Source organism: Cibotium barometz, chromosome 37 (assembly GCF_041138505.1).
Source record: "Cibotium barometz isolate CiBa-2024 chromosome 37, ASM4113850v1, whole genome shotgun sequence".
Taxonomy (NCBI): Eukaryota; Viridiplantae; Streptophyta; class Polypodiopsida; order Cyatheales; family Cibotiaceae; genus Cibotium; species Cibotium barometz.
Window position 1 is genome coordinate 35,717,662 of NC_141082.1, and position 25,386 is coordinate 35,743,047.

Consider the following 25,386-nt stretch of genomic DNA (forward strand, 5'->3'; position numbering starts at 1 on the left):
TGCAGTTTGGGTGGTTGTTGGCTTCCCTATGATTTTCTGTGATGCTCGTCTGTACCTGGCACAAAGTCTTGGCACGGTTATCTGCCCGCCCAATGTCATGGGTAATCGTAATAAGTTCCGTGTTTTGTGGGACACAGATAAACCAACCCTTGAATCGATAAGTATGGAAGTAGATGATATGCATATGGGTGAATGTTTTGAGCTTAAATGGGGCACATTTGCAGGAGCTTGTTTACGCTGTCATAAATTTGGACACTATGCAGATGACTGCCCTACCCTCAAATTACACCTGCCTGCTAATTCCTTGATGGCGGCAGTTTTGGTTGATGATAATGCCCTTCCATCTAAGATACGTCAAATAGGACCTATGATTGGTATGCAGACTAGAGAAAAAGGCGATGTGCAACCACAATTAGCACTCCAACAAGACAATGCAAAAAAACATGCCTTCTAAGGACAAAGCTGCTATAAATGTGCGTAGTCATGCTTTTTATAAGGACGGCTGGAAACCCCTAATGCCAGTAAGATTATAAGCTACAACTCCATCATTGGTGTGATCCTTCATCTGTGCAGACTAGTACTTCATCTTCTGGTACCGCATCTACCTTTGCAGAGCTAGATGCTGGTATGCTCTAGTCTAATGTTGTGAAAGGTGGCATTCGGGCTTTGCAGGGTGATAGAGATATGATGGTTACTTAACATCTCTTTTCACCTGTTCATGATGTTAAGCTTTTTAGCTTAATTAAACATGATTATAATATCTTAATACTTAAATACTTGAGTAAACATGAGGCAAAGAGTGAAAAGGTGTGTTGTTTGCATTGAGACACAAGGCCTTGTTAAATAGGGCCTAAAGAGGTTCAAATGAAGAGGCACATCCCTGATGAAAGGGTGTGACGCTTGAATGAATAGTTATGTCCTTTGGATGTAGAGATGTGTCCTTTAATCAATAGATGTGTCCCTTTGAAGAGATGTGTCCTTTGGTGATGACCCGTGTGATAGGGTGTGACCCTTCACTGGTGTCCCTTCAATGATTACGAGTAATTAAGGATCATTAAGGATAATTAAGAGAGCTTAAGTCACAATCGTGAGATTCCCTCTCACTTAAAACAAGACTTCGGCTAAATAAGAGACTTTTGTTGAAGATCTTCATCATTAGACCATATATGCTTGTGGTGAAGCTTGCACTGAGAAATATTGAAAAAGTTCCTCTATTGTCTTGTTGTTGTGCCTTAAATGCTAAATCCCAAGTTGTAGCATCAATCTTTAATGTCTTCTTCTTTGTTTGCTTCCAAATGTTGGGCTTGAATTTGACTTGGCTATATTGTGATATAGAAGAATCTGAAGGTTCAACCATGAATTCTCTTGATGATACTTGAATAGTATTTACTATTTGTTGAAGTGTTCCGCTTCATAGTAGTGAAATACTCATCCAGGTTGTTAGAAGAATGCTTGAAATTCTCTGTAGTGTTGAAAACTTTATCCTCTTGTTTGATATCGATTGTGTCATCCCATGTGGGTAAGGTTGAAACAAGGGTTATATCTGCTTTTGTAATCTCTATATCTTCAAAGAAGTCCATCGTTGGTGACTCATCATCTTGAGATAAAGAATCCAAGGTCTTTTCAACATCATCTTGCTGTTCTTCTGAAGTCATGCTGGAAGAATTCTCGATGTTGTCATCAACTGACTAAATAACGTTTGCCATATCTGTGTCAAGGTTAGGACTAACATGAAGTGCACGAGCTACTGCATGTTTTCCTTTTGAATTATCGGAGCAGTCTTCGGAAGTTGAAGATTCGACATTACGGTTTTGAGAAGCATTGGGTCGTTTAGGACATTTAAACCATCTATGGTTGCCATTGCAAATTGTGCACAATCTTGTCTTTTGTTGTCCACGAGAAGGTGAAGCTATTGCAGGACGAGGAGTGTGAGATTGGTCACTTCTAGAGTCCCGTCCACGATCGACGGATGCACGTGGTTGAAGGAACTGTTGACGTTGAGAATGATTAAAAGATGACCCTTCTTGTCAGCGAGACTGCTGTGAATGTTGCCAAGGGGAGTTGGGTCAGAATTGAAAGTTGTCTGATGAGGATTGTTGATAACCTTCATGAGCCATACGTGAACCATTGCCATAATTACCTTGAGAGGCCAATGTTTGAGAATTCGGATTTAGATCTGCTACATGGTTGGCATATTGAATGGCAGTAGGAAGGTAGACAGGGTTATACTTTTGCACATGGATACGAAGTGTGGGGTTTAAACCTTCAATGAAGGCATGAAGCTCGTGCGCTTGGGACAAAATCAATCTCCAGTAGCAGATTAGTGAACCACGAGATATAAGAAGCCAAAGAACCAGTTTGGTCTAAGTGGCGTAAATGAGTTCGGGCTTGAAAATCCGCATTGGCAGGAATGAACTACTTACGAATGACCCGCTCAAATTTTTCCCATGTCGTAATCATTTTTCCAACATGTTGTCGCGGTTGCGACCAAAGTAAGGCAGTATCCTTAAGCAAGGATGCGGCAAATGTAATCTTCTTGGCATCAGTAAGGACTATCGAGTCAAAATAAAGGCGAAATATGTAAAGCCATTGTTCAAGTGTATAGTTATTGCGTTGTTCTCCATAGGACTCAGGGGGTTTAACTCCCAATTTCTTTGTTTTACTAGCTTGCAAAAGACGATAAAGAGTCTTAAGATCGTCACCTTCCACCTCAGGGGAATGCTATCTTCATTGTCTAGTATTGATGCTGTGATGTCGACTGCTGGTAGAGAACTGGTAATGGTGATCCGTCTGCAACTGTTGGATCTGAGAAGCCAATGTAGCCATGAACTCTTGAAGTTGCTGTTGAAATTGCTGTTGCATCTGCTGCAAAGTCTGTTGCGAATCTGCTGGAGCTGGATGGCCAGGTTGGTGGGTTTTGTCTTCCATAGTAGTAGGCTGAGATGAAGACTCTGCAAATTGAGGCTCCAGGGGTTGTGGTTGTTGACGCCTTTGGGCCCTAGTGAGAACCATCAGCAAGTAGGGGGAGCAGATACATTATGTGAATTGGAGAAGGTAGGTTACAAGCTGCCGAGATTGTTAGAGACCATCCTGTATGTATCGGTAGCATAGTCACAAGAAACTTTTCGAGGTTTTTTTTGTTTCGAGGTTTTGGGGGTTTTTTTTCGAAAGGTTTTGTCCCTTGGCTAAGAAATCGTGAGGTTTTGAAAAATCCATAATTTCATAAAGTATAAATACTTAAAGAACTTATAGTAGCCATCTAAAAACATAGTGTAATGATGAAAAAGTGGTCTCTTCTCACTCATCTCGGGGAACCATCCTTATTTTGGTGAGGCATTATGGCAATTTTGCTTGATTAGATGCCACAAGTGGTTCAATCAAGGACTCTTACGAAATTGAAGAAGAGAAGGTAGAAATTGGGAAAGATTGAAGACATTGAAGGAAGGAAAAGGAAAGGAGAGAGGAGAAGAGGAGAGGAGAAGAGAATGTAGGAGGAGTAGATGTGAAAGAAGTAGCAGAAGATAGAAAAGGGAAGGAGGCAAGCAAGAGAAGAAGAGGGAAGGAAGGTGATGAGGAGGATATGGAAGAAAAACAAAAATAAAAAAATCCTGGAAAAATCAAGGGGGGGGGGGAAAACAAAACTTGAAATTTAGGCGAAACTGCCGTACTCGAGAGGGTTTTAAAAACCGTTTCGAAGTTTCGAGGTTTAAAAAACTGGTTCGAAGTTTCGAGGTTTCAAAAGCGAGAAACGGGTTTTTTTGTTAATATGATTGGTAGGAAGTTCAGCTAGAACCGAGAGAAATGGGACTGGTTGTTGCCGATGAAGAAGAAGCACACGAGTTTTCATTTCTATGTAAATTCTATGTAAACCATAAATCCCGATTTGCACACCTGAAGTGCGTAGTACCCGTATGACGACAATGAATTGTGGCTTTCTTGAACATTAAAGTGCCACATTGTTCTCGCTGTTGTTTGTGCTGTATTTTGCATTTTTATTTTAATTATGAAAACAACAAGGTATATGGGCTAATCACACGTGAGATTTGTGTGTTTGAATAAGCTCGGTTGAATGCAGGTATTGCAGGAGTCAGGTGCTAAGCAGATGCTGAAAGGTTGAAACAATGCCATGAACACGTGCAGGCCAGGAACCATGTGCAGAAGGGGGAGAGCTTGTCGCCAGAGAAAGAGAAACCACCAAGATATGTGTAGAGGGGTTGGCCGTATTTTTTTTTCTTTTTCTCTTTGGACTAGCCGTAGAAAGTCGCTCGGAAGAAGGCACCGAGGAGGGTAACCGGCCGAAATCTGTCGAATAGGGTGGGTGGGGGGCCTGTTTGCGCAAACGCTGGCCTGTTTCTTTTTTTCTTTTGTTTTGTTGAGAGGCTGGCGGTTAACCGGATGACTAGGCGGCCATCTTTTTTTTATTTTTTTAAAAATTTGACTCGCTAGTTGGGCTTGGCCATGGGCTGCCTTACGCGGCTTGGAAGGCTTTTAAGTATTAAGGCTTAAAAAGCCTTTAAAGTCTTAAAAAAAAGGGCTTATAAATATTGTTTGTTAATTTCAATAATAATCCTGGTGCTTCACTTCTAAAGGAGGTGACCGTTGAAAAATGGCGATTTAGCTTGGAAAAGCCTCCACCAACCGGCGCTTGAAAAGATGCGACAGATGACCCAATATTATGCTATGAGTACCTTGGTGAGGCTAGAGCTTGCCATTGTTTTTTTTTGTGTGTTGTAGGAAATTGGGGGATTTCATAAATCAAGCAAAATTGGGCAAAGGGGCCAAAATTGAACAGGGCATTCTCTCTTGCTCTTCCATACAACTCTTGCTATACCTAATTCTAAGGTTAATTTGCTGATTTAGGGTTTTTGAGTTTTAGGGTTAGGGTTAGGGGTTTTTGATGTTTAGGGTTAGGGTTTGGTTGTGGGCATCCTACAGGCTAGAGTTTGTTTGCTCTGATATCACTTTTAAGCTTTTAGCTTAATTAAACATGATTATAATATCTTAATACTTAAATACTTGAGTAAACATGAGGCAAAGAGCGGAAAGCTGTGTTGTTTGCATTGAGACACAAGGCCTTGTTAAATAGGGCTTGAAGAGGTACAAATGAAGAGGCACATCCCTGATGAAAGAGTGTGATGCTTGAATGAATAGTTGTGTCCTTTGGATGTAGAGATGTGTCCTTTAATCAATAGATGTGTCCCTTTGAAGAGATGTGTCCTTTGGTGATGACCCATGTGACAAATGCACCTATAAAATGTGTATCATACAATGTATAGGGTTTGTGTTCCTGTGATAATTGGAGACTTGTTTAGGAATATGTACATAAGATGCATCCCGATATCAGAGAATCATTTAGATACACATGCTACAAAGACATGAAGTTGGGATAAACCACGATAAGAATTTCTAAGAGGCTTAAGTTATCATGTTCTTTCAAGAACATAACCAGCATGAATTTGCTGGCAAGATAGGTTTCTTTGGTGGTTATTGTATATATTATGCTAGCTTGAGTTCTTTCTCTAGTGTTTGTGTGCTGGTCAAGCAGATTTTACAGCATGGAGTGGCTTATAATGATCTACATGGTAGACTGATTATTTTGTGGTGCATCCTCAATGGGGAGCTCTATGAGTTTGGCTCTGTATATGCCCCTGTAGTTTTAGTCCGTCGAACTCATTTGTGGCATTTTATGAGTTGGTATCCTTGGTTGTCCGATGCCCTTATTTGTGGGGATTTTAATAAATCCCCTTCTCCTGGAGACAACACTCGGGGTCATTCACATATGCTTGCTTTTGAAAAAGTGGCTTGAAGAAATGTCATGGTTGACCTTGGATTGAGAGATTTATGGATAGCCACTTCTCTTGATAAGAGAGGTTTTACTTTCCACCATAATGCACACTCGGATTATCGTGCAAGATTGGATCGCTGGTACATGCAGATCATGTTGACACTTTCCATGTCGTAGATGTATTGATTACTCTTGAACCTTTTTGATCATGCGCCGGTTTGGCTGGGTTTGTACTTTGATATGCCTCTTGATGAGCTTTTCTTACCTACGAAACGGCTTCTATTGATGAACAATACCTATCTCTCACATGCACTGTTTCAAGATATGACTACTGATGTTATTGACGCCTTCTAGGCTGAAATGTATGAGAACATAAACATTGCATGGTATCATTTTGCTACCCGTATGCAAACGGTTATCAATGAATATTATTTGGGGGATGAAAGACAACGTATATATTAGCTGAAGAATATGCTGTAGTGTCTAGAGGCAGCTAGTCATATTGGCATGCTATCTCGGCAACAGGAGGATCATATTGTCTATGCAAAGCATGCGTTGGCTCTCAACGATCATTGGAAATTGCAGAAATGGCAAGTTAGATTAAGCCAAAAACCCCTTTTGGATAAGGGTTGTTCATCCAAAGCTTTCTTCAAAAGCTTGCATGTTTCTAGACAAAAACAATGTATATCTAGAGTGATGAAAGATGATGGCAATAGGACATAGAACATATACCAGCTAGAGCATGAATGTGTATGCATTTTTAGCATGTTTTTGCAACACCGCTCTAGATGACTCCTGATATTTGTAAGGCTAGGCAGGAGCTTTTGTCTCGTGTTTCTAACATTGTGTAAATGGATGAACCGGTTGATTTAGAGCCCATGTTTTCAGCTGTGGAACTAAACAGGGCACTAAAGGCGCTTGGTAAATGGAAGACTCCTGGATGGGATGGATGAGCTGTGGAGTTCTTTTTGTAGTTTTGGCCTATGCTTGAAGAATCACTTTTGCTTATATCAATGAGGCTTGGAATTCGGGCATCATGCCTTGTGCTTGGCAGGAGGGATTGATAAGATTGGTGCCAAAAAAGGATTTGTGAAATTTTTTTTGACTAGCGTCCTATTACCTTGATGCGAGTGATCTATAAATTGAGCACTAAGATGATCACCAATCGACTCAAAAAGATTTTGAATAGGGGTATCCATCGAGCATGATATGGTTTTGTGCCTTATAGACAAATAACAGATAATTGCTAGTGTCTATGTTGGCATAGAGTATACAAAATATACCAAGGAGGATGTGCTCTTATTGCAGGTTGATGTCCAATGGGACTACGTTGCAGAAGTTATGGCAAAGTTGGGCTTCAGTCCAAAAATGTAGAACATAATTTACTGGCTATATCGAGATAGCACTACCAGATGCATTCTGGGAAAAGTCTTATCCTCTCGATGGGTTTGGTGTAGTTCTGATCGACAAGGTTGCCCTCTTAGTGCCTTGCTCTATACTATTGCTACTCATCCCTTCTTGACATATATGGATAAGCTCATTGAGGCTGGCAGATTTCATGGGCTTCGTCTCCCTAATGGTCGGCATTTGGTTGCTCAGGCATATGCTGATGACTCTTTATATTTTCCTCAGAATATGCAATCAGATTTGCAATGTCTCATGAATTCTTTGCATATGTTTGGATTGGTAGAGCGGGTCTTTTCATCAAGTTAAAAAAATCAAAATTGTTGCCTCTTAATGAAGTTCAATGGCACAACATTCTATGACCTGGGCAAATTATATCACGTACACAACATGTCAGACATTTGGGATATCTTGTGGGATGGAATCTTTCACTTCGTGATGCTATAGATTGGGTGTTGCAAAAACTTATGATTAAATTGGAATATTGAAAACTTTCTAATTGGCCACTTCATGTCAGATTGAGAATAGTTCAATCGATTTTGATGGCGTACATTGAGTTTTTTCTCCCTCTTTTGTCATGGTCTAAAAACCAAATCTTGTGTTTTATGACTAAAAGCATTGAGATCTTTTGGCTAAATTCTCATAATAAGAAGGCCTTGCGACTCCTTAAGTATGAGTTCATATGCTTGCCGAAAATGCATGAAGGGCTTAACATTCTGAATATCCATTATCATTCTGAATGGCTAAATGCATGGAGGGCTGAACATTCCGAAAATGCACACAAAGCCACTCTGCTTTTGACTTTTATTGTGGAGCAACAACCCTGGATGCTTATGATTGCAGCTCTTTGCTTTGATGTGAATACACATGCATTTGGCAAATGGCAGCTAACTCATTGGGAACTTTTTTTTGGCTATGTGGAGGGTAAGATTGCTCGATGCCCTTATGTCTCTCATTTCCTTGCAGACTGGAAGCTTGTTCTACAATATATTCAGTGGTCGGGTAGACCTCCTGAGATTGGAGACAAGAAAATATCTTTTGGATCCGTGCATTCCCTACTCCTTTGGCTCTCTGATCCCCTTGGCGAGCTTTGTTTCTTTTTACAAAAGGCATTCGGGTTTGGTAAGATGTTGATGATGAACGAAATGTTTTGTCCTTTCCTCGAGCTCAAAGCCATTGGCACTTCGGTATGCACTGCAAACCTTTACGGAGCATGTTACAAGAACAATTGCAGCCTTTTACTCCTTTTACGGTTGTTCCAGGTGGTGAAAGAACGGAGGATTGGATTTTCCATAGACCTTAGGTCCTTATCCTAGATTTTCTTTCCCTTAGGTTTTGGCTTCTTTGATCTACAGGTTGATTATTCCTACGCCTTGGTTTGTCAATCGAGTTAATAGGATTTGGCTCCTCACTAAGACAACCCGTTGGTGGAAGCAAAATCTAAAGAAAATTTGGCATACTAAATTGCCATTCAAATCTAGATTGTTTTTATGGCGATGCTTGTTTGGAGTGCTCCCAGTTGGAGAACTTCTTGAAAAAAGACACAGCTGCACCGAAATGCCCTTTTTGCCCTATAGTTGGTCTTCAATATCCCCATTTCTTTCTCGTGGAGCTCCTGATGTCTGCAGGCTTATTGCTATGCCATGTTTGCAACCATGCTACTGATTGCTTCCATCAGCTTCCCCAAGTGGCCATTTCACTTATTTGAGCGTGTCATTCTGTTATTGGAGGGCGGAGTTGACATTTGTTTTTGAATGATCTGGGCAAGGTGTAAACAGAAGGAAAAAAGAGGAAAAACAGACAGTGACAAGGCTTGTGTGCAGAATTGAGAAAAGAGGGCGGCAAGAAAAAATTCACCGACAGAAAGGGTGAAACATAAGCAGCTACGGTTGGCTGGGTGGCGATGACAACAAGGGCATGGGCAGCAGTGGTGAATAGGTCCGAACTGGGGGCGGTGTTAAACAATGGGCGGTGGCAGCTTGTATGTGGCAGAGAAGCTGGAGGGGAGAAACGAGGCCTGCTGCTCACAAAAGGCCTGCAGTGCCGATAGATGTCTCTGTAGCCCCTCTGTTGAATCCAAAATAAGCACTATATTGTGTGTGTGGAGCAAGATGGGGACCAGTGTGCCAGCCAATGGGGAGCCTGGTCCACGAAGACTATCAATGGAGTCAGAGATCATCTACTTATAAGCCAAATAATGTTGGAAAAAGAGGGCATCTCTGTTTCTGTGATCAGGGGTGCATGCATGCATTGATGTCCGTGCATGTGGGTATGTTTAGATGTGAGCGTGCATGAGTGTGACTGATTTATGCATGCATTTGTGGCCGTGAGCGTGCATGAGTGTGTTACTGATTCATGCATGCATTGGTGGCCGTGTATGTGGGTATGTTTACGTGTGGGCGCATGAGTATGTAACTGATTCAGTGTTTTTCAATGTTTTTAGGTGTTTAAGAGAGTCTATTCACAGAATTACTGTGCACTTAGACATAAACACTTTTAAATAATTTACTCCACCTAATATAGTCTTTTTTTGATTTTCTAAAGGACAGGCACTGGCACGCCAATGTGTTGTCTTCAATTGCAGTGACAGCTTAGACTATCTTGCAATGGCCAAATTCTTCAAAGGTCTTGCAGCTTCTGGTGCCTGGGCGTGCTTTGATGAATTTAACCGCATCGACTTGGAGGTTCTGTCAGTCATTGCACAACAGGTACAATCGTTGCTAAACTCTTTTTAAAATAGATACCAACCATCTAATGAGGTAAAAGATCAGAGAAAAGATAGGGGTAGGGTTTCTCCATGGCTCATGGCTTGCTGAGGGAGAAATGAAATGATATATTAACGTCTTCAAAAGGCCAAAATGACCTATGAGACCAAAAAGGTTACAACAATTGGTGGATCTGATACAATGTCTGTGTAAGGAAAGCTAAAAACAACTAAACAACTAACTGAAACTGAAACAACTATGAGGAAAAGTACGGTACCAGGAACTTCTAATGGATAACATCTAGGAGGAAAACTCCAGCAACAAAGGTAAGCATCATACACATCACTATCCAAAGATGTCTCTCATCGGTCGATGGCGGATATCCTCAATGTCCTCCATGGTGAGTACTCTGACTGGACGTCTCGCATGCCGTGCTAGTATGATCCTGATCCTCTGTTGTAGTCTCCGCCGGTGTCGAGATGGGCCTCTCATCTTGGGGCGCCTGGACCGCCCCAGCTCTATAGCCCAATCAATCAGTGTACCTCTGGTGCGGCTGTACTCTGGGGCTAGCTGCAATGCCTGCTGACCTGACTGCTCAATCTCTGGTCGAAAGAAGAACCATATTAAGGCCCTGTAGTATCAAGTGGTGCCATCCTTGCTTCCAGACAAGAAAGTTCAGATGCTTCACATGCGAAGAAAAGCTGCTTGTCCTGGAGTTGCAGTCCCATTGGCTGCAGAGGGTATGGATGAGGTCTATCCAGATGTAACACACTGACTCTGTGGGAAGAGTAGCTGTTTCCTGAATGGTCTCACAACAGCAGGTTCTCAGATCTGCCATACCTCAGGCTACTGATCATCTCCCACCGGAAATCAAGATGTGTTGACTTCCATGAACTTTGGCCCTGGATAGATAGGCCTTAGAGAGGTTGGACAGAACAATGTTTCCTCAATGGTTTCATGGCAGGGGGTCCTCAGATCTGTCATACCTCATGCTACTGATCATCTCCCAGCGGAAAACAAGATGCGTGGTCTTCCATGAACTTTGGCCCTGGATAGATAGGTCTTAGAGAGGTTCGACAGAACGATGTTCTGTGGAAGAAAAGTATTACGGCAGGCACTCTATTCTTCTTGTGATAATTGCCTCTCAGGGGTTAAAATAGTTTTGACATAGCCTCTTTTATACCAAAAGCATAGTATGATCGAGAGACATCAAGGCACAACAATGTAGGCTTAAACACACACATGTATGCACAGAAACACATGCAAACAGTTGAGACCATTATATTTTCTTGTATTTTGTTCCAATCTTTCAGGTGCTGGAAATTCAGCTTGCAATACAGAACAAAGTCAAAACATTTGTTTTCGAAGGGACTGAGCTGACATTAAAGCCTACTTGTAATGTATTTATAACAATGAACCCTGGTTATGCTGGGAGAAGTGAACTTCCGGACAATTTGAAGGCATTGTTCCGAACAGTTGCCATGATGGTGCCTGATTATGCCATGATTAGTGAGATCATTTTATACAGTAGTGGTTATCTTCTGGTAATTACCATGATTTTTTGGGAGCCTGGATGAGTTGGTGTCAATAAACTAATATGGGATGCCTTAACTCCTCAATTTTGGGGTCAAAAGGAACCAAAGACGTTATAAACAACTCTCTTTCTCTTTCCCTTTCTCTCTCTCTCTCTCTCTCTCTCTCTCTCTCATAGGCCAATTTTGGCCTTTTGCAGACGTTAATATATCTTTCTTTCTTTCTTTCTTTCTCTCTCTCTCTCACACCCACGCACCCACGCATGCATGTGTCGAGATGTCTGATGAAACATGCACATCGGAGGCAGAAACAACTCATGCAAGAGCTATGGTGCTTGGTGCATAAAAGTACATATACATACATACATACAGACATGACATACATTTGTACATAACTGTATTGTGTCACCCAATTTTTACCTTTGAAATGTCTGGTTGTTCCAATTTTATGATGCCAATCAGGCCCGAGATTGTGCAAGGAAGATTGTGGCTACCTATCAACTTTGCAGTGAGCAACTTTCAAGTCAAGATCATTATGATTATGGAATGAGAGCAGTGATGGCTGTCCTCAGAGCAGCTTCAAATTTGAAGCAACGCTATCCTGAACAGGACGAGTTCGTTCTGATGTTACGATCTATCATTGATGTAAACCTTTGCAAATTTTTATCTCAGGATGTGCCGTTGTTCAATGGAATCGTGTCTGATTTGTTCCCAGGGGTAGTGCTTCCTGAGCCTGATTATTCTAATTTATACAAGGCCATTAAGGACAATTGCCAGCAGCTCAACTTGCAAGCAACACCTTACTTTATGACAAAAATAATCCAGCTTTATGAAATGATTGTAGTGCGTCATGGGCTTATGTTAGTAGGACAACCATTTTCTGGTAAAACCTCTGCTATACGGATCCTTCAACGTGCACTTTCAGACCTGGCGGGGTCAGGTTTGAACGAAGAGAGAAAGGTTCAGGTAAAATATTCTGTCTAGTAATAACCCCCTTCATGCTGCTTGTTTAATGTATATGTATCCCTGATCTTAAATTGTGCAATACCCAAGATTTCGAGCGTAATATATGTTTTTGTCTTGTATGTACTTCGATATAGATATGCTTAATAATAACAATTTGTAGGGTCTACAGTTCAAGTCTTTTCAGCGGGACTCATATGGTTGAAAAGTAGGGTTCTTGTCCTCGATCAGGACTTTCAGGACTTGTAGGATTCTAGTTTTGTATGCAATGCACTTGGTAATCACTAAGTGAGGGAGAGGGGTCTAGTATGTCTCGAGAACATATATGTATTGAGATATCTTAACGTCCATGGAAGGTTTGCATCTTGTGAAAATTGGATGGTTTGCCTGGCTGGAGGGGGTTGTGGCTGGAGGGGGTTGATTAACCTTGATGCTAATCACAGAGAAAGGCCGACTTGAAACCTGTTAAAGAATAATCAGTTCTTGAGCGAGGTGGAGGAAGGGCAGTGAAGAGAAGGGAGGCGGAGAGGAGAGCAGGAAGGGAAGGAAATGGCAGCAAAGAGGGCAGGGGCTGAAGAGAAGGCCAGGCAGCGCGGGCAACAGAGGAAAGCGGGGGCTGCAGCAGCAGGGAGGCGGTGAGGGCAGCATGGACCTTGCGGGCGGGGGCCGCAAGGGGGGCGGGCGGGCGGGGGAGGAGAGAGAAGGGGGCAGTAGAGGCGGGGGCAGCTAATCGGCAGGGAGGGTAGAGAGCAGTGAGAGAGTAGAGGTACGGGGAGCTGATGGAGACCAGTACGCCATCACTTCAATCAAAATCACTGGTTTTGTAAGCATAAAGAAGGTAACTCACACACACCTAACCATCGGGCAGTCCATCTACAGTTCCCGCGGATCTTAAGAATTCACCGTCCCAGCGAATAAACATGCTATGTATACATAAGTGATTCATCCATGTGTATATCCACTATTGTACAAGGATATCAAGATAACCAAAATCAACCTTATAAGCATGAGAAAAAGCAAAGTCATGCTTGCATATTTGTTACTGGCCATCCCTCCATACTGCACCAAGGTTGGGTCAAACCCTCCGCCCCCTTGGTTCCTATTACATAACCAACTGCACCATGCACCATGTGGCTCCTAAGCGCTCTCATACATAGATGTGGCTTTGAAATGCATTCGACCCATACTGCCATCAAACCTTATACACACGAATGAACACAGTGACATAAATGTAGGCATGGAAACACACCCAAGGAATGAAGTGATGCACCAGAAATCCTCATTGCAGGATATAGCCTAGCCGAATGTGGTACTGCTTGGCCATGTGAGCGAACCAGCACAGCTTGTTCATGAGCTCGGGGGCTATTACACTTTGGGCATGGACACCATAGACATGCTATAGTCCAAAAAAACCTGAACATGTGCAGGGTACTGTCCCATGAATCTAGCAGCGGCCACAACCCCTGGCATTCGCAAGGGGACCCCCGCAAGGTCCAGTTTAAAAACCTTGTTACATGTCCACAAGCTGAGAATGATCCACAAGCATCCCTTCCCTTCACCTCTCCAGGAAGCCATCCCCATCCTTCGGGTAACACTCCTTTCTGAATGCACAGTGTGGTCAAGCGCTTCTGCCCTCTCTTGGCTGAGCTCTAATATTGGCACCCTTGAGTTGATCTTCTTGCTGTGTGTTGTGTGTATATGGCTACACGAGGATTTCATGGGTCGAGTGTGGGGGCAAGCCAGAAAGTTGTTGGAGGGGCAGACGGGGTGTGTACAGGAGGCCCAGGCAGTAGGGTGGAGGCTGGAAGCAGGGCAATGCAGAGGCTAGCAACCGGTATTAGAGGAAGGCAAAGGATGTGTGCAGGAAGTGAGCCAAAGTGGGTAGGGAGGCAAGGGTGGTGCAATCAAAGGCAAGTGATGCAGCGAGTAGGTGGGTAACATTGCAGCCAAGGGGTGACACCGAGTGGAGCTGGTGTGCATGAGTACACAATGCTGGGTAACCAGGAGGGCAAGGAACATCAATAACAATGATCGCTACTGTAAATGAGCATTGACTTGAGCACATGGTGAAGATCAGCATAAAGGTCAGAATATTCAGGCAACTCACAACCAACAGAGGGTAGCCCGAGAAGTTTGGGGAGGGGGAGTAATGGAAACTCGACCGCTCCCCAGCAGGATCGCCAGCCTGTAGCTGACTTCAATGCCTATAAAGAGAGTGAACCAGCAAGAAATGGAAACTTCTACTAATGGCTTCATGAGTGGGAAACTTTCCTTTTTATACAAATGCACCAAGGCACGTTACATTCCCTTGCATACGCGATAACTCAAACACATTTAACCATTGGGCTCTCCACCCATCTACAGGGTCTGCGAAAAGGCAACTATTGGGACATGGTCCTCATTGAGTTTAGGGTTCGGAAGATAGAGTTCTGACTGGTGTACAAGATGCTTGCATGTTTTTTGCCTTAAAAGAAGGTAACAAAGTACCATGCATTTTCTATTTTCTCTTTCACTTAAAATAAGGTTTTTAAAACCAAGCTACCAACCTTCCTCAAGGGACAACCTCTTCTCCAAGAGACATTGCAAGTCTCTCTTCTTTCCTCTCTTCTCAAATCCAAATCCCTATCGGCACCTTGCTCTAAGGTAGCCCAAGCTTATGGAATAATCTAAAGGATTGGATGGAGGGACGCCTTGGGACAGGCATGCACGAATCTATGGAGCTTGACAGCTCTAATGAATCTAAGGAAGAGGAACTCATTATACCCCACAAGATAACTCGCACCCCCACGGTTTGAGTGAATAAGCTTGGACAATAATTTGAAGGCGAAGAACTCAATGCGGCATTACCGATAATCTTCGATGGCCTCCAAGTCATAGCAATCTTGGTAAGGGGAGCAAGAGTAAGCAATGTTACAAAACAATGCTGAGAAAAATGGGGAGTGCTTACCATGGATGACACCACATTGTTGGTCAAACTTGCTGATGGAGCCACGGTTAGACCCATTGCAATGCCTACTAAGGGATCTGAAAATTAAGATCCTTGGAACTACTTACCGGCCACACCTTTGTGGTGATGAATTTTGGACGTCAGCCAGTTTCTTATACGACTACATCCTTAGTAGACCATTTATGAGAGGATCAAAAATGATTCATGACTGCACTCTTTTTTTGTGAAAATTGTACTCTTCAAGTAATGTGCCAATTATATTCATCTTCCTTTCAACAAGATATGTATATATTTTTTTTCAGGTGGCCTCTGTGAATCCAAAGTCTGTTACCATGGGACAATTGTATGGGCAAGGAGATCCTGTCACTCAAGAATGGATTGATGGTGTTCTAGCTGTTAGATTCAGAGAGCAGGCATCTGACCCTTCGGATGATCGTAAATGGCTTGTTCTGGATGGTCCAGTTGATGCTATTTGGATTGAAAATATGAATACTGTTCTGGATGACAACAAAAAGTTGTGTCTTCCGAACAGTGAAATTATTCAAATGTCATCATCAATGAACATGATTTTCGAGGTAATATGACTGCATGCCAAACTGATGTGTTGATTTCACACAGACACACTTTTTGTTTTGTTTTGTGAAAACCACTGTTTCAAATATACAGACAGAGACCCCCTCAAAGTGACAGAGGTCTCACAGATGCACATGTTGGTGCACACACATGCAGGCACATGCCTGTGCCCGTGTACACACATTCGTGTGTGCACACATTCGTGTGTGCACACATTCTAAGCTTGATTGTATATGCAGAAATGACTATGAACACATCTACATGTGTCTTATGGGATTTACAAAATACATTCTGGTGCAGGTTGGTGACCTTGCAGTAGCATCACCAGCAACTGTAAGTCGATGTGGTATGGTATACTTAGAACCTCATCAGTTGGGATGGCATCCACTTATGCTTTCATGGATGGAAACTCTCCCCATGAGCATCCACGGTCAAACCAAAGCTCATCTTAAAGGATTATTTGAGTGGCTGGTCCCCCCTTGCATCAAGTTTGTTCGCAAAAATATCAGAGAAGTCTCGCAGACGGCTGACACGAATCTCGTGGTGGGGCTGATGAGACTTTTCTATTCTTTGATCGATGAATTCAAAAATGAGGAATCAGTCAAAACCATGGGAAAAGAGAAGAGGAAAATATGGATCGATTCCATATTTGTTTTTTCCCTTATTTGGTCCATCGGTTGCACTGCAGAGGATGACGGGCGTAAAGGATTTGAAACATTCTTTAGGAAATTGGCAACTGGCCATACTCCAGAGGGTTACGAAGTGTACATCCTTACAGATTCTGAGACTCTACTAGTAGATCTGATGCCGAGTGATGATGGGGCTACAATGTATGACTATGTGTTCGACAAGGGGTTGTCAAAATGGACCCTCTGGACAGAGCTGATCATTCCTGTTGAGATTTCAGAGACTGCCAACTTCAATGAAATAATCGTACCTACGAAAGATACGATGAGGTACACATATTTATTGAACCAATGCATTCAGGCTGGCATTCCCATGCTTTTTGTCGGACCCACTGGCACAGGCAAAACTATATACATCAATCAACACCTTGTTCGGGGTCTCTCAAAAGAGATATATATGTCTGTGCTGGTGTGCTTCTCAGCACGCACCTCAGCTAACATGACTCAGAATCAAATTGATGGCCAACTCGATAGGAGGAAAAGAGGAGTTTATGGACCACCTCTGGGAAAGCGCCTCATTATATTTGTGGATGACTTAAACATGCCTCAGGTAGGTAAAAGGATAACATCACATAACATTACCATTATGTAATTATATTTGTCCTGTAAGGTGTATAAATAAATCTTTGATGCCTTGATTTCTTTGTTATTTCTTTCTTTGCAGCCTGAAGTGTACGGGGCTCAACCTCCAATAGAGCTCCTCAGGCAGTATATGGATCATGGTGGCTGGTACGGAAGGGACAATGTGTTCCGAGGTATTGTGGATGTTCAGTTTGTTTCGGCTATGGGCCCTCCCGGAGGGGGGAGAAACTATGTTACACAGAGATATTTAAGGCATTTTAACACTATTGCGATCTCTCAAGTAAGTTCGATTGCTCTTTCCATTACCCACTAATCTCCTCCATCCATCATAAAGCATGGCAACATTGTTGATGGGCCCTTGCCTGAATGGTTATCTTACGACGCTGCCCAAATGGAGGCAAGAGTTCAAATTCCAAGAGCTATATATATGTGTGTGTGTGTGTGTGTCTCTCTCTCTCTCTCTCTCTCTCTCATTATGTGTGTGTGTGTGTGTCTCTCTGATTATGATGATTGCCCGCATGATTCAGAGCAAATCATCAGTACCACACGAGATTGTTCGGGCTGAGCTGGGTGCCCACCAGTAGTAACTGAGGCCCTATTCGAGGCAATTAACTTTTTATAGCGGCTATGGGAGCTCCCTCAGCAGAGGTACTCCCGATTGGCATTGACCTCATCCATACAGTTGGCAGAGGATGGAGATACTCATTGTTGGTACACTCAGATGAGATCATGGTTTGACCTACATGGTTTGCGGATAGAGGCACTACCACCCTTTCAGTATAGTCTGGATTGTCCATTTTTGGATCTCACCCGCTCAGAGCAAAACCGCATGATCAGGATGGATATCATCAGAGTGGACACAGAGAGGACATGGAGTAGCCCCCTTGAGCCCTTGGGCACGAAAATGGCTATTACAAGAGCCGTTTTCTACACCTCTCACCGGATGATTTTATCACCCGCCCAGCATACATGGATGTACACCTATCACATGGGATACGTTGTGCCATTGGACAGATCCGGACCTCATCACACCAGCTGTGGATTGAGACAGGGCGATATGTGCATCAGATCGTGGATGACCGCATTTGTTAGCTATGCTATTAGGAGGTAGAGACAGAGGAACACTACATTTGCTGATGTACAGTCTATTATGAGATCCGAGGGAGATATCACTGCCTCTTCCGAGAGGGTTTTGGGCCGTTACGCAGGGTCATGGAGTTTGAGGATCAGAGATGCCTTGGATTGTTTCTACTTGAGCTGAGGAGACACAGAGAGACCCTCTTGGAAGACAAGAGGCCTAGCCATGATGTACCTAGACAGGGGACCCTGACAGATTTCTTTGGCACCAACACCAGCAACCCAGCCCACACACCTCCTGATACCTCCTCCATTGGGCCATCAGGGCACCGACCACGCTCCCATGGAGTCACCACTGATAGAGCAGTTATCTTATGTCGTGCTCGTCGGCCATGCCCACCAGGATCCCGACCACGGCATCCTCACCATCGCCAAATCAGAGCCATTATTGCTCGGCATCGGAGGCGCCTACCTCGCTTCTATGACCTCTCCATTCTAGATAGCCCCATGGCGGAGATACTTGATCTAAGGAGAGGGCAACACTTCAACTGATCAGCATACATGGATCTACCTGATATACATTTTTTAGTATTTTCCAGTATTTTCTACTTAGTATTATCTCGGAGTCTTAGAGTTCTGTTCTTATAACTGTAGGACAATCAGTTTATTGTACTTTGTAGTCGCATTTAGTTGTTCTCTTTGATGAGACACCAACTTCAGATGTACTCTCAATTTTGGTCTCATAGGCCACTATGGCCTCTTAGAGACGTTAATATATCATTTCTTTTCATTTCATTTCTCTCCCCCTCTCTCTCTCTCACTTTTTTTTTTTTTTGGAGTAAAACCATTGTTTTATTACTTTACTGTACAAAGAGTACACTGTCATGTAAGGATTGCCACAATGATTGCCGATCATAGTAATACTTGTCAATCGAGGGTGATTGGAAGGCTAGTTGATTGTGTGCAATCCAAAGTCAGAGGCAGCCCAAAATCTTGTCCATTCCAAAAATGGACCCATTTTTGCTAGCCTCCTCTCATATCTGCCCAAGATCCAGAAGTTCTTGGAGAAATGTGTACCAGGAAATCTGGGAGTCAAACACAAATAAACTATGCATGAAATCCTGGGTATCAATACAACGCCATAGCAAGTGCTGGATGGTCTCATTAGAGCATGCACTCCTTGGGCATTGAGCAGTAGTTATCTTTCTTTTTGCCAAAGTTCTATCAACAGGAAGTACTCCGGCAATAATAGTCGTTGTTTTAGTGGCAACTTGCTTTTCCATATTTTTTGCAAAGTTTGTTTCCACCATTTTGCCGACTTATTCATATGCCATATCATGTTTGCATGCTCTGAGAACCAATGCCGTGGAATGATCAATTTATAGACTCTTGCTGCAGTGATTTGTGAGAGGAAATTTTACTAAAACAAGAGCCTTCTGTCTTTGTAGTAACCAATCTTCCAGGCCTACTGTGTTGAGGGTCATGTAACTTATTCTCAAAGGGCTGCAGTTGGCATACAATTTTCTGCCATGGATGTCTGTAATGCATACCCAAATGCCTTGTCTTTGAGCCTGTGGGAAAGATAAAACATATCCCTAAGGGGATATGACATCTTGCATAGTACATATTCCTTTAATAGACAAAAAATAAGATGATCAAAGTGTTGTAATCGCAAATGGAATAGCAAAAGCTCTACTCCAGTGTATATTTTCATGTCTCAATGAATTCCCTATCTGTGGAGGTCTTCCTGACCAATGCAGATATTGTAGCACTTCTCTTCAGTCAACAATCAATTTGCTTGTATACAGGCAACCACGAATTTTGCCGTGCACACATCCAAACAGTATATCCCAATATTGTAACTACCATTTGCCAAATGAGCATGTTTGGCGATGCATTGCAGGAGTACTTCCCCTTGGTAGCATTTTGGCAAAAAGAGAGATTGCTTCTGCTCATTATCCAAGATGTTCTTGCTTGAATGAGACCATTCATCGCTTGTTATGGCGCTGCCTTGACACACAAGATTTTGTGCATCATTTATCTAGATGCTTGAATGCCAGATTTCTAGGTGCATGTTTCTGTCAGCATTTTTGGATATTTGACAGATATGAGTAGAGATTTACATAGATGACTTCAGTTTTCCAATGGACGTGATTTTGGGCTCTGTGGATAGTTTGGTTTGCTCATAATTGACTGGTTTTCAGTCCACCTCGATTGACAAGTATAAGTATTTCCATCAATCATTGTGACAATCTCTGCATGATTGCTATTAGCTACAACTGTTAGATCAGTCGCATATGGATTTGTTTTTCCATTGTTTTTAGTTTTCCACATCAGTGAGACCTCTGTTGCTTTGAGGGGGTCTCTCTCTCTACATTTGACCTAATAAAAATAGTGGTTTTTACAAAAAAAAAAAAAAAACATGTGTATAACATTTAGAAAAACGTATGGCACTATTACTAAATGAAATCTATTCTTTTCAGGTTGGTGAAGATTCACTTTGCTTAATATTCTCCACGATACTAAGGTGGCACCTTTGTACTAGATATTCTTTTCCGCATGATGTTACAATTCTGGTACCACGTGTCATTGCTGCCACAATGGATGTATTCAATGAAGCTAAAGATCATCTTCTTCCAACACCAAATAAATCACATTATACTTTCAATCTTAGAGACTATGCAAAAGTTATTCAAGTAAGTTTCTGTAACAATAACTAGAGTCAAGTAACATACAGACTACATGCATCTTCGACTGCTGTTTGCTAAGAACCTTTTTGAAGATATAAGTTGTTTTCCTCATTTTCAGTCATTGGACTCACCAACATGATGAGCGAAAGTGATTTCTGATCTTGGTTTGCTGTATTTGACCATGGAAAACAGGGTTCTTTGCATAATCACAAGGGTTACAATATTGTTGGCAGTTGTTGCACTGTGCCTATGTCATCGAGGATGCGCATCTGCTGCAATGAATGACTTTTCATATTGTTGTTTTTTTTTTTTGGCAGAAAGGAGACTTCTATTAAGTATGAATAGACTAGTGTTGAGGTTCTGAAATGGGCAATTGACGCCCATGAGCTTTCTGTCCTTCTTGAGATAAATGTCCTTGACCGATATGTTTTCCAGAATCCATACGACTGGGTTCCTTTTAGAAAGGATACTCTCTAAAGACACTTCTGGTGAAAGCAAGCAGAGATTTTTCCACCTGTTAATCTAATTTAGTGGCAGCGAGCAACATAAATTTTAGCCTGTGTTTTGCCATTTGCTGGTGTTATAACCTGGAATCAATGGGCTGAAGAATTGCCGCCCCCCCCCCCCCCCCCCCCCCCCCCCCCCCCCCTCCGCGGTCCAGCCAGCCTTCTCTCCAATTTCATTGCTTGCTTTCGATTTCCTTTTTCTGTCCTGGGAAGGCTGTTGCTGCGTGTAGCGCTTTTGCCTAAGCGCGTTCCCTGCCTGCCAACGTCCGTGCTATGAGGTTTTTTATTTCCCCCGGGAAAAAGATCCGTCTTTTAGTTACCGAACGAACTGAAAAAAGGGGGAAGGATGCTCTTCTTTCCCGACTGGCCGCTCTAGGAGGAGAAAGATGCCTCATACAACGTGTGAGTGTGTGGGAGGGGGGTGGGGACCATCATAGAGGTGGTCTATGATGCCAAGTTGACTCACCACCACCGTTAGTGAGAAAAGGACCGTGACGCCAAATCGTCAAGAAGGCCTCGTGGTGCTTCCGCATGTGGTCGGAGCCACCCTGAAGCTTCCCCCACTGTCCATGGAGGGTATGAATGATATCAAGCCAGATGCTCCGGATGGACTTTGCTGGCGGAGTTAGGGTACCCTCAATAGTCTTACTACATGGAACTCTTCAAATATGCCACGCTGCAATATTGCTGCAAATCTTCCATCTCTGGCAGGAATTGGGAGTCCAATGATCAGTGAAGGGAGCTGGAACTGGAACTATAGAGATACGGAGATGAGAGATTTGCAAGGCAAGTGGCCCAAGAAACTGTGCCCACTTAGTGGTGCAAGAGATAACATTGATGAGGAGAAAGCAATGTTTATCTTGTTGGCTAGTATGCCCTCCACCTATGAGTCTCGTGTTTCAGCCATAGCAAATCAAACAAATCTTACTCTTTCATCAGTAGCCTCTTCTTTTATTCTAGAAGAGACAAGGCAAGAGACAAACAATCGGTCAAAATAATCTTTAGGTGATAAGGCATTTGTTGCTAAAGACAAAAAGGAGAAGAAAAAGAAGAGGCTCCTCAGGACTTGCTACCACTGTAAGAAGGAAGGACGTATAATGAAGAGTTGCTTCAAGAAGAAGAAGAAGGACGAGGAGGAAGTGAAGGACAAGGAGCAAGCCAAGGATTCCAACAACAAACAAGTAGCAAATATTATTGATCTTGATTATTCCTTGTAAAAGAGCTTTATAGTTTTCTATGTGATGTAAACATTCTTTGTAGCTAGTGGGCACTTACTTTGTGTGAGTACTTGAGTCAGGCACACCCTGCGTGGTATTGATGCTTGATAAAGAGAGAGTATTGGAGGTAGGATGATGTAGCATCCGTACCTTAGTTTTAGTGGAACTTTGTGGTTGTTAATATTACTTTGTCAGGGTACAAATATTAGCCTAAGCTCTAACGGTCCACCCATGCGGCTAATATTACTTTGTGGGGCTACAAATATTAACCTAAGGTCTAAGCGTGAATCCTTCCATACATCATCAGTGATTTAAGCTTCTCCCCTAGCATCTAGGGAGGTGGAAAGATTGTAAGGGAGGTGGAGAGATTTGGGGGAAGAAGGCACCTAGATCCAATGTGCCTATAATACTCATGGGCACACACTATGTGAGTGTGAGAGCATGCTATGTGATGTACCTTGCTTTGTGATCATACATTATGTGGTTGTTTGTGTATTGTGCTCTTGCCATTGTCTAATCTCACTTGGGTTATGCTTAAAGTGTTAATGCTCGTTTTGATAATCATTCTTGGTTTAGGCGTTCATCATTAGCATTTAGTGAAGTTCTATGCTTAGTGGTCCATGAATAGCTTGACTGGATCAGTAAAGCTCTTGTTATCTATGTGAGTCAAGTTCAACAACATCCGCCTAAACACCTTCTCCTGGGGATGTCCTTAACCTTGGACATCCTCAACTTCGGATGTCGTCAACCTCAGGCCATCCTCCACATCGGACGTCCTCAGCTTTGGGCCTTCCTCAACTTGGGACATCCTCAACTTCGGACGTCCTCAACCTCGGGCCATCCTCCCCTTTGGACATCCTCAGCTTCGGGCCATCCTCCCCTTTGGACATCCTCAGCTTCGGGCCATCCTCAACTTGGGAGGTCCTCCAACCTTCCTTAACTTGGGCCGTCCCCATCTCCAAGACATCCTCAACTCGGGATGTCCTCAACTTCGGGCCATCCTCAACTTGGGATGTCCTCCACTTCGGACATCCTCAACTTGGGACGTCCTCACCTTCGGGCCTTCCTTAAATTGGGATATCCTCCACTTCGGACATCCAGAACTTGGGATGTCCTCAAATTCATACCATCCTCATTTTTGGATGTCCTCAACATCAGGGCTATCCTAAACTCAGGCTATCCTCCACTAGGGCCGTCCTCAACTTCAGACCATCTCTAACTACGGACTTCCTCGACCTTGGCATCCTCAAATTCACACCATCCTCAACTTTGGAGGTCCTCATCATCGGGGCTATCCTCTGCTAGGGCTATCCTCAACTTCGGACCATCCCTAACTACGGACTTCCTCAACCTCGGCACATCTTAACCACTGGATGTCCTGGCCAAGGGACATCCTTGCTTCCAGACGCCCTCCAAGCCCGGGCAGCCAGCCTTGCAACCGTATTGGGCATGCAAACACTATACTATCATGGACTCAACAAGAACTCCTGAAACACGAGAGTTCCCCAACAAGATTGTCAAATTTTTAGCATACCCATAGCACACCTCTTTGCCTGGCTGTTCTAGATGATGATGCGAGCAATCACCGACCAGAGCACCAAATTGGAAGGGCAAAAGGCGTAGCTCTTGGCCATAGAAGAAAGAACCCATTTTCCAGCCCCTTTTTCTCAGTCTCCTCCTCTATCTCCTTGTCTTTCCCACATTCCCATAGCAGATCCTCTTCCTGACAACCCTTCTGAAGGGTTACTACCGTAGCCGAGTTCGATACTCGAGTTGCAGATGCGGGCATTGGAGATTCGATGGATGGAAGATCATGTGGCAACATCATGTGCTGCGTCACAAGAAGATGTCACATGACGCGTGGAGCATGAAAGATTTCTTGCGGCTTTAGATGCAAGAGTGACACCAACTTCTTCCTTGAGTCATTCTCTGGAGAGGATGAACTTCAGTAAGTACAGTGGTAAACACGACCCCACAACTCTTTATTCCTGGTTGCATCAATTTGAAGCTTATTTTGTTGCTGTTAGAAAAAATGATACTGACAGAGTAATCTTGGCTAGTTGGTATTTAGAAAGCGTGGCCATTTTATGGTGGCTAGTGGGCTCATGCCCACACTAGATTAGGTATGGTAGCTTATGTTTGGGATGAGTTTGTCCTCCATCTTAAGCGGCGGTTTCTACCGCCCCCATTACTTGGAGCGGTCTAAGACGGGTTGAGGGAGGTGCGTCAAAACATGCGACTAGTCCTACAGTTTGCCAACAAAATTTCGAACTTATGTTTGCAATTAGGCATTTTTGACAAGGACAAGAGAGTGCAATTCCTTTAGGGCCTTGACATGCAAATCCAGTGGGAAGTGTGTATGTTTTTGCCAGCGACCTTCGAAGCTGCACTCTCGCTTGCGCAAACTGCTAAGATGAAGTACAATGGCGGAAAGCCTAAGGCTTCTCAGCTTTCACTCCCAAGACACCGGCTTCAGGGAGAACAAGCCAGAACCAGACGGGGTCTTCCCTAGGACAGAGCGCAGGAGCCTCTAGCTGCAAGAACTCGACTAATGCACCCAAGCTTACTCCAAACCAGAAAGCTCAAGCAGGCAAGACAGGTGGGAAACTGAGTCAAGACGAGACAACTCAATACAAGAAGGAGGATAGGTGTTTATTTTGTTACACAAAAGGACACACTTCTAGGGATTGTAGTAAGAGCCCAACGAACTGCCCAAGAC

General features: G+C 43.2%; 1 protein-coding gene across 7 annotated transcripts in view; it reads left to right on the top strand.

Annotated features, from left to right (window-relative positions):
• Positions 1-25,386, top strand: part of LOC147617228 (uncharacterized) — a 250,714-nt gene that overhangs the window by 96,685 nt on the left and 128,643 nt on the right. For 5 of the 7 annotated variants that reach the window (XM_086776846.1, XM_086776847.1, XM_086776843.1 and 2 more), the window contains 7 exons: positions 9,739-9,897; positions 11,208-11,438; positions 11,889-12,392; positions 15,639-15,911; positions 16,210-17,145; positions 17,260-17,457; positions 20,738-20,950. In XM_086776846.1, the coding sequence (XP_086632972.1) occupies positions 9,739-9,897; positions 11,208-11,438; positions 11,889-12,392; positions 15,639-15,911; positions 16,210-17,145; positions 17,260-17,457; positions 20,738-20,950 (2,514 nt within the window). The remainder of the gene's footprint in view (positions 1-9,738; positions 9,898-11,207; positions 11,439-11,888; positions 12,393-15,638; positions 15,912-16,209; positions 17,146-17,259; positions 17,458-20,737; positions 20,951-25,386) is intronic. The other 2 variants (XM_086776842.1, XM_086776845.1) reach the window with 2 other exon arrangements.